Source organism: Carya illinoinensis, chromosome 9 (assembly GCF_018687715.1).
Source record: "Carya illinoinensis cultivar Pawnee chromosome 9, C.illinoinensisPawnee_v1, whole genome shotgun sequence".
NCBI classification, from domain to species: Eukaryota; Viridiplantae; Streptophyta; class Magnoliopsida; order Fagales; family Juglandaceae; genus Carya; species Carya illinoinensis.
Window position 1 is genome coordinate 37,935,471 of NC_056760.1, and position 10,166 is coordinate 37,945,636.

The following is a 10,166-nucleotide window of genomic DNA, read 5'->3' on the forward strand; positions in this document are numbered from 1 at the left end:
AGAGGCTTACCGAAATGCCAGCGGTGAGGGTTTCGTCTGTTAGAGAGAGAGAGAGAGAGAGAGAGAGAGAGAGGAGACTGGAGACGAGAGACGAGACCGCTAGGGTTTCGTCTGCTCGTGAGTTCTTCACTGCAGGAAGAAGGAAAGGGGGTCGAGGCCGGGAGGGGGGGTTGCAGCGTGGGTGATACGAATGAGAGGAAACTTGTTTTAGGGTTTTAATTAGTCTAAAACGGCACCGTTTTGAAGAGTTGGGACTGGGCTTCACATGCCACACGGGCTGGGCCCCAACTCATACACATAGCAACCCAAGCAAACCTCACCCAAAACACAATACACCAACCAAATGTAAAGGACCCAATCCGAAAAACAAATTAACATGTTGTGTTGTGATTTACTGGTTAAAAAATACCTTAACACAAAATACACAATAATTTTTATAATAGTAAAATAAAATAAGGAAAATAATAATAATAAAATAAATAAATAAATTGAAATTGAAGAGTCAATAATAATATAAAATGTTATTAGAAAATTGAAGTTTATATAATTATATATTATTGTGACAAAACAAGTCTTTTTATATTTATTCTAACTATAAGTATAAAAATATACATTTCATAGTATATTTTTAATTTTTGTCATTAATCCATTCATCTTTTAGTGCTTTCAACTCTCCTTATTTCACTTCAGTGGTATTATTATGGCTTTTAGCAAATAATGGCTTAATAAAAGTTTTAAACCATAAAACTTATTCTTTAAATAAAAAACAGAGAAAAAACATATGATATTTACAACCAGCAAATGGCGAATGCAAAATATTTTCCAACCATTTCATGGCATGTTTTGATTAAATTTGTCATTTGAATTATACTATTTATAGTTATTTGTAAATTCTTCGTCATTAAAGGCAATGGTTTTTTTGAATTTGTTAATTTGATACATTATTAAAAAAAATTATGAAGTAATGATAAAACCAAAAACACTTAGGACATTCTTCCTTTCCAAGAAAAGAGAATATAATTTAACATATTTTTGAATTTGTGAATTCACTACACTATTCAAAAAATCAAAATTTATATTTTGATGATAAAACCAGAAACTCTTAGGATATTTTATGAAATATCTTTTTCTTTTTAATCTCTTTTTCTATGCAAGGGATAAAAGTTTTCAGTGTTTTGAAAATTATTATTGTAATAAGTTTTGTTATTGCTAAAAAATGTAATAAATATGCCAAATTCTAAATCTTTTTTCCTAAGTATTTTAGAAAGATTTTGGTTTTTTTTCCATTTTTTAATTTATTACTAAAAAGTTAAAAACTTTTTGGTTAATTATATGCAACCATATTTATTACAACATACATTTTATTCTCTATGCATTAAATTATCGATTGAAATCAATTTTTAAGGGAAGAAAAAAAAAATTCAACAATTTATATATGTGTGTGTATATAATACAATCAAAACTTACAATGCCTTTTGTGTCTAAACAGGAATTGTTCTCATCAAGAGATCTAAATATATAAAAGACTCTCTATTGTTCACTTCAAGACCTGTAAGTGCCTTTATATATATATATATATATATATATATATATATATATATATATATATATATATTATATATCTCTTTTTGCTGGTCCCTACTTATAATTTTTTTGCGGGTACTTGCTTTGAATAGCAAATTAATTTTGAGAAATATTTTATTCAATAATTTTGATATGTGATATCAATCTGTGCTTTTTATAAATTCCATTTTCATGGTATTTTTTCATTCCATGTGTTATTTTGTTATCTTCATTTCCTTGTTGATTTAAAGTATAAATAATTTGGTTGTATGTATTTTTCAACATATGAATCAACGAAATTGTTTATAGCATTTAAAATGCATCATGGATGTATGGATTTCGCATTAAGCAGTTGTTATTTGCTTTGGTTGTGTGGATCAGTATCCAACTTTTGGAAGAATCATTTCGCTTCGTTAACATAATGAGAAGTGGTAAGATTGTGTTAAGAAGTTATGTAGCATTTGTTTTGAAATAGTAATATTAATTTTGTTAAAGTTAAGTTTGGAGACTATTTTTTGAAGATCATAGAAAACAACGAGCGAAGAATATCCCGTATAAAGATTTACCAGAAGAGAAAAAGGAAGAACTCCGTAGAAAACAGAGAGAGAGATATGCTAAAAAAAAAGCATCTAGCAGCAATTCCCTCCAATTAAAAGATTCAACTTCATTTGGTGGTGATCAACTGACTACATCAATTGATGAACTTTCAAATGATGATGTCCAACATATAAACATCATTCAAGACTTTACTGTTCTACAAAAGGTGTCAAAGAGACAACGAATTCTCGATGCTGATGTTGACATCGGTGAATTGATTTCATCTCATGAAGTATGTGTCCCTCCTGGTGTAAATATCTGTGCGATTGATTCAGAGGCAACTTCATCATTACACAATGTCACAGATCGTTCTAATTGTCCGAGTGATTCTATGGATTTTCTGACACGTAAATCAGGAAATACATACATAGATGAAACAACCGTCTCTAATCAGTTTCTGATTCAACAGGTTTTCCTGAAATTCTTTTGTCATCTTTGTTATTCAAACATCCTTATATTCTTTTTCATTGAAATTTGAGAACATTCTATTTAAATAGGCTCCATGTGTTGTTCGGGAACAACCAAGTTTTGAAACAAGTATATCGCCACCTTGTAGGGGTAAGAAACCAGTATAATTATATTATTCATTCTTCTAATTCCATTATCAACTCTTGCCACTCTTCCAGTAGTGTGCTTGGTCAGACCATTCAAAGAACAATCGATGAGTTTACACCTATTGTCTTATATTCACTTTTGAACTTAATAGGTGAGGGGCATCGCCGCTCTGCTGGACTTAGGCAATTATTACAAGTCGTTCCATCCGAAGCGTATTCTTTGCCATATGTGCCTTGTTGCAGACATTGTAAAGCAAAGCGATTCTATCATGAAACAAACGGATTTTGTTGTGCTGATGGGACAATTTCTTTGGCCACAAATGCTATTCCTGATCAACTTTATGATCTTTTCACCTCCAACACAGATGAATCTGCGCATTTTAAGACCTATGTTCGGACTTATAATAATAAGTTTGCATTTACATCTTTTGGAGTTAAATTCGATAGAGATCTTTGCAGACGGAATAGAGGAATTTATACCTTTTGAACTCAGGGACAGATCTATCACTATATCAATGATTTAATCCCTTTAAATGGTCGTCCTTCTTATCTCCAATTGTATTTCTATGATACGGAGCATGAATTAGAAAATCGCATTTCTGATTCAGACAGAATGAATCCATCAATTATAGCTCAACTCATCGATATTCTTCGCATCAATCCATATTCTGTGTTTTTCCGGTCTCTTGGTGATTTGCCAAATTTGGAAAATCAAGTAATCCATATAAGATCAGACGCTGGTCTAGATCAACGTGTATTCAATGCCCCGACATCTTCACAAATTGCAGCAATATGGGTTGAAAATGAAGATGCAGATCAGCTAGGAGGACGAGACATTTGTGTCTTTAGTCATTCTGGTGGAAGTCATATAGTTCAATATTATTTTGGCTGCTATGATCCACTTCAGTATCCGTTGTTATTTCCTCTTGGCGATACTGGTTGGCATCAAGGAATTCAAAGGGTCAATAGAGGAAGCACATTAACAAGTAATGAAACAACCCGATTAATAGATCCTCATCAATCAATGTCAGCAGAAGAATTACTTGGAAGAGAACAGCGAGGTTATATTATAATCTTAATCTTCCCATTTTGTACTTAGTTTGTAGACGTCCAATTTTGTAATATTGTATTCCCTTACAACTTTTGCAGCATTAAGCAGAAAAAGGAAGGATCCAATTGTTTCGTGCCGTGAATATTATTGCTACAAGTTACAAATCAGAGAAAATGTCAGATCAATTTTGTTACTGTCTGGTCGTCTATTGCAACAATTTGTTGTTGATATGTATGTTAAGATTGAGACGTCGAGATTAGATTATTTTCGTAGCAAACAACAACATATTCGATCTGAGTTATATCAAGGTATTGTTGATACCATTACACTTGGGGAAGTTGATGCTTCTAAAGTTGGAAAACGGATTATTCTGCCTTCGTCATTTATTGGGGGTCCAAGAGATATGCGAAAAAGATATATGGAAGCAATAGCTTTAATTCAGCGTTATGGTAAACCAGACATTTTTTTAACAATGACGTGCAATCCAAACTGGCAAGAAATTTCAAATGAATTACGTCTGCATGAGGAGAGTCAAAATCGGCCTGATTTGGTTGCTCGGGTCTTTTGTGCAAAATTAGAAGAATTAAAAGATCGATTATTCAAGTAGCAGATATTTGGAAAAGTCTCAGCATATGTTTATGTTATTGAGCACCAAAAAAGAGGGCTTCCACATGCACATTTTTTAATTATATTACAGAGAGATTGGAAACTCTATGCGCCTGAATCTTTTGATGAGATTGTATCGGCAGAAATACCTGATAAAAATACAAATTTGCACTTGCATAATGTTGTTATCAACCATATGATCCATGGACCATGTGGAGTGTTGAATCCAACAAATGTTTGCATGAAAAAAAATGGTTGTTGCAAAAGCCAATATCCAAAAATTTTTGCATCAGGTACGACTGTTGGAAATAATTGCTTCCCAATATATAAGCGTTCTGACAATGGAATAACTGTCAAAGTGAGAGGCCATAATTTGGATAACCGTTGGGTCGTTCCATATAATCCGTATTTGCTTGCAACATTTGACTGTCACATTAATGTCGAGATTTGTTCTACGATAAAAGCAGTCAAATATCTTTATAAGTATATTTACAAAGGGCATGATCGTGTTGCTTTCAATTTGGTTTCTGAACAAAACAATCAACAAATTGATGAAATCCAACAATTCCAATCGGCCCGATGGATTGCTCCACCTGAAGCTATGTGGAGAATATACGGCTTCATTGTTAATGAAATGTACCCAGCAGTATATATTTTACATTTACATCTTGAATATCAACACCAAGTAACTTTTCGAGCAAATGAAGACTTAATCAATGTTCTCAACTCTGATCGGTCTGCAAAATCAATGTTAACAGAATTCTTTGCATTAAACCGGGTGGATGAAAATGCCAGGACATTGTTGTACAAAGAATTTCCAGAATTTTATGTTTGGAGCCAACAATACAAAGAGTGGACTCGTCGGAAAAAAAAAACTGTTATAGGTCGAATTGTTACAGCAAATCCATTTGAAGGCGAGAGGTATTATCTGTGAATATTGCTAAATCATGTAAGAGGACCTTTGTCGTTTGAAGATCTTAGGACAGTTGATGGTGTCGTGGCTCCAACATTTCGTGAGGCAGCAACTATGCATGGTTTGCTACAAAGAGACAGTAGCTTAGAAGATTGTTTACATGAAGCATCTCTATATCAAATGCCGTCCAGTTTGAGACGACTATTTGCAACTATTTTGGTTTATTGTAATCCAACCAATCCGAGAGAGCTTTGGGAACGTTTTGAGCAAGATATGTCAGTTGATTTTAGGTCGACTGAAGATTCTATGTTGAATGTAAGAATGCAAGTTTTGCACTCAATCTCTTTTACACTTGAATCAATGGGGAAAGACATTAATTCGTTCCATCTTCTTGATGACGACATTCGTTTTGATGAAGACCAAGTCGAATCTAGGGAAATCGATGATGAATTGGCTGTTGAAATTCCAGAAGAAGATATTGTTGCATCAGAAGCCCTTAATAGTAAACAACGACATGTCTATAATTTAGTTTTGGGAAAGGTTTTTTCTAATGAAGCTGCTACATTCTTTGTTGATGGCCCTGGTGGGACAGGGAAGACATTCCTATACAAGGCACTTCTTGCCGCAGTAAGATCAAGAAAATTAGTCGCACTTGCAACTGCTTCATCTGGTGTTGCTGCATCTATCCTTCCTGGAGGTCGAACAGCACACTCGCGCTTTAAGATTCCACTGGATACTGATGAACATAGCATGTGTTGTGTCAGTAAACAAAGTGTCATCGCGAAGTTACTACGTGTGGCAAGGTTAATTATATGGGATGAGGCCCCTATGTCAAGAAAACAACATATTGAAGCATTAGATAAAATGCTACGAGATATTAATGATTCAGAATTAACATTCGGTGGAAAAGTTGTCGTTTTTGGTGGAGATTTTCGCCAAGTTTTACCTGTAGTTCGTAAAGGAACAAGACAACAACATGTTGACGCCAGTTTGGTTTCTTCTTACTTGTGGCCTACATTGATCAAGTTTCATTTAACTGAAAATATGCGAGCAAGATTGGATCCAGCATTTTCAGAATATGTGTTAGAATTGGGCAACGGAATGCCACCAATCACAGTTGATGAAACTATAAAAATTCCTGATGGCATGCTTGTTCCGTATGAAGATGATTGCACTTCTTTGGATCATTTAATAAATGCTGTTTTCCATGATATTCATGAATATTCAATAAATATTTCAGCTATGATGAATCGGGCCATATTAACACCAAAGAACAATTATGTTGATGAAATAAATGCATTGCTAATTCATAGATTTCCTGGTGAGATTAAGCGATATTATAGCTTTGATGAAGCAATAGATGCATCTGAACAATCAGTTATGGAGGATTTTTTAAATACTCTAACCCCAAATGGACTTCCTCCTCATGAATTGTTACTGAAGATAAACTGTCCTACCATGCTGCTTAGAAACATTAATCCTTCAGAAGGACTATGCAACGGAACACGTCTAATTTATCGAGCTTTTGATCGAAATGTCATTGATGCAGAAATCGCAGTTGGGCACTACAGCGGAAAAAGAGTCTTTATTCCAAGGATCCCATTCTTACCAAATGTTGATGAAAATAGTGGCTTCCCATTCAAACGAACTCAGTTTCCTATCAGATTAAGTTTTGCAATGACTATAAATAAGTCACAAGGGCAAACATTGGATTTTGTTGGAATATATTTACCTCAACCTGTTTTCTCACATGGTCAATTATATGTGGCTCTATCAAGGGCAAAGACTGCCTCTACAGTAAGGATTTTACTACGGCCAGTGTCAACTGAACGATCAGAAAAGAACTGCACAAAAAATATTGTCTATACGGAATTATTAAGATTAGCATCTTCAGATTAATGTTAAATGGGTAATGATTCAATTGTATAATTTCAGTTTAATTACTTCAACAAAATTGCGCATTTAATAGAATTTTCTTTTCTGTATGTTTAGTATTGTGTTTTTTAATTTATTATACTTTTCAATTCTCTTTGCAATTTTTTTTTTTTAATTTAGTATTGGGTTTACTATACTTACACATTTAATATCTTTGTATATGAACAGCTTTAAAGATGCGGAAGGTTTATACATCGATAAAAGATATCACTCCAAGTACAAAAGATTGGAAAATCAAAATGATTGTGGCAGAGAAGTCACCCAAACGAACAGGTCAACGCTCACCAGTGAAGTACCAAAGCCTAACATTGATTGATCCAGAGGTATAGTATTTATTTCTATCTATTGTCTTTTTTTTTTTTTTAGTGGATTAAAAACTGGTAAATGATTTTGTTATTTTTGCATTCTATCTATTAAGTTTTGTTTTTATTTTTTATTTTTTTACTACTAATTTGTTGGGCCTTTTGATGCGGACGATTTTTTAAATCTTTGGCTTCCTTATATAAATCTCGATGATGTTCTATTAATTTAGTTATCTTCCTATAACACATTTAAAAACAAAAATTTTACACATAACTCAAAACAATTTAAAATCAAAGAAAATCATTATACTCAATTATTTATTACAGTTTGTTTTTTGTAAATTATTCGTTACAAATTTTTATATTATACAGGGAAATCGGTTGCAAGCTACGATATTTGATAAGGATATTGACTCGCGACAAGATACTTTGCACATTTTTCAGTCATATTACATCAGTAATGCATTTGTGAAGCCATTGGATCCGAAATATAGAATTGAAACACATGAATATCAATGGATCTTGAATGCTAAAACGATCATTGAGGAAGTTCCAAAGGATGAAGGACAATTGGAGCCACCAAAGTACCAATTCATTCCGTTCAATGAATTAGATGCTTACAAGAATTCAACTGCAGAAATAGGTAATTCACTCTTTATTTTAGAATATTTAATTATCAATATACTAAAAATTTAAATCTTATTTGTCAGATATTTTAGCTGTTGCGATCCAAATCAGGCCATGTAGAGAGATAACTTTAGCGCATGGACCAACAATTATTAAAGAGATATATGTTATCGATCAAAGGTAAAAATATTTTTTGGGTAGTTCACTCTTTTAGAATTATGTTTCAATTTTTATTTCTTGCATATTCTGCTAATTTTTTTTTATTCTAATTTTGTAGCTTAAACCCCATATGTTTAACTATGTGGGGTCGATTTGTGCAAGATGAATGCAAAAAAATCTCGAAAATAATTGAGACAAAGCCAGTTATACTTGGAACAAAAATAAGAGTTGGTTCTTATAATGGTATTTTTAATAATTAACAATCTTATATTTTCTTTTACATTGTATATGCTTGCATTAATTATGATGCCTATTTCTAATGAAGGATTATCTCTATCATCACGTCCGAAAAGTAAATTTATGATCAATCCTGTTATTCCTGAGGCAACTTCATTGCAAGAGTGGTAATCATTACAAATAAGTCATTATTTGTTTCATACAATTTGAATATTGAAATTTTCATATTTTTATTTCTTATGTTGTATTTGTTTTTATGAATTTTAAGGGCGGCAATTAATGATTTATTACTCAAGAGTATTATTGCAAAAAGCTTGACATACCCATCTGCATCTCTATCCTCTGTTGGCATTCGGGAAATAATCAAGAATTGTGATGTTATTGAGTTTATCAAAAGTTTGCAACCCATGGCGGTAAAATCCTATTCTTAGTAACAGATTTAAATATTTATACAATCAATTCTTCTAAAAAATTGTTTCCAATGTGATGCAGAAAACAAAATTTTGGATAAAGGCGAAGATAATTGTGGTTGATTTGCGCCAGATATTTTTTTACATGTCATGTATTGGCTGTAATAAAGGAACTGGATATGATTACAATGATACATTCCTTTGTTACCATTGCAAACACCAAAGCGTTGCCCAACCACGGTATGTATCTTTCAAATTTTTTGTTTGATAATTTATGTAATATATTTAATATATAGTTTTTATTGATACTAACTTAAAATGATATTTCCAACAAATTTATAGTTGCCGAGCATATGTTGAACTCGACGATGGTACAGGAAGACTATCTGCTGTTATGTTTGGTGAAGTTGTAGAAGAAGCATTCGGTTGTTCGGCAGTTGAGCTTATAAATCATACTGGAGATGTACGTCTTCTTATTTTCCATTCGCTTTATTATTGCAAGTAGAAAAGTCTATCTCAAAATTTTTAACATATTTAGTACATTATCTATAAATCCATTGAGGTTTATATTAAAAAAACTTTTAAAAGTAAATTATAACAAAAATCGTTGAAATTGATTTTTATATACTTGTCTATTATGTCAATTTTATTTTTATTTATAACATGCATAATAATTTAATTAAAAACATTGCATTAACAAATTTGTGTTAATTTAGAAGACATAAATTTTCAGCATATAAGGTATTTAAATTTTTATTAATTATGCAATTATAATTAAAAATTCCCTTTACAGGAACATTTGTCATATATAGAAAATCTTGTGGCACAAGTTTCACAGAATGAGTGGAAGATTGAACTTTTAGTAGATCTCGATCGACTCAACCAAAAGCAGTACAAGAATTTCAATGTCGTCTCTATTGAAGCTGTACAGGATGACACAAAATGATGAATCAGAGTAAAAACATCAAATGACTCATATTTTGAACTGATGTTTTCGTTGGGCTAGTATTAAACTTATCACATGTGTTGGACTAAGTTATGTTTTGAACTAATGTTTTTGTTGGGCTTGTATTAAACTTATCACATGAAATTTTGCTAAAACTATCGATGTTATAAATATGTGTTAGACTATATCATATTTTGGACTAATATTTTTATCTTTTAATCTATACAAGCATGTAATTATTATACTATACTTAACTATCATTATCT

At 32.1% G+C, this 10,166-nt stretch overlaps 2 protein-coding genes across 2 annotated transcripts; both read left to right on the forward strand.

Moving 5' to 3' along the window:
- The first annotated feature begins 5,398 nt into the window (after nucleotides 1-5,398).
- LOC122277066 (ATP-dependent DNA helicase pif1-like) lies at nucleotides 5,399-7,183 on the forward strand. The gene has a single exon (XM_043086951.1). The coding sequence runs from the start codon at nucleotides 5,399-5,401 to the stop codon at nucleotides 7,181-7,183; it is 1,785 nt and encodes a 594-aa protein (XP_042942885.1).
- A 6-nt stretch (nucleotides 7,184-7,189) lies between these two features.
- On the forward strand, nucleotides 7,190-9,900 carry LOC122277070 (replication protein A 70 kDa DNA-binding subunit B-like). Its single transcript, XM_043086956.1, has 10 exons — nucleotides 7,190-7,193; nucleotides 7,388-7,542; nucleotides 7,894-8,164; nucleotides 8,232-8,328; nucleotides 8,426-8,550; nucleotides 8,633-8,711; nucleotides 8,813-8,957; nucleotides 9,037-9,194; nucleotides 9,297-9,417; nucleotides 9,748-9,900. Exons 1-10 carry the CDS (start codon nucleotides 7,190-7,192, stop codon nucleotides 9,898-9,900), a joined length of 1,308 nt encoding a protein of 435 aa, XP_042942890.1.
- The last annotated feature ends 266 nt before the right edge of the window (nucleotides 9,901-10,166 follow it).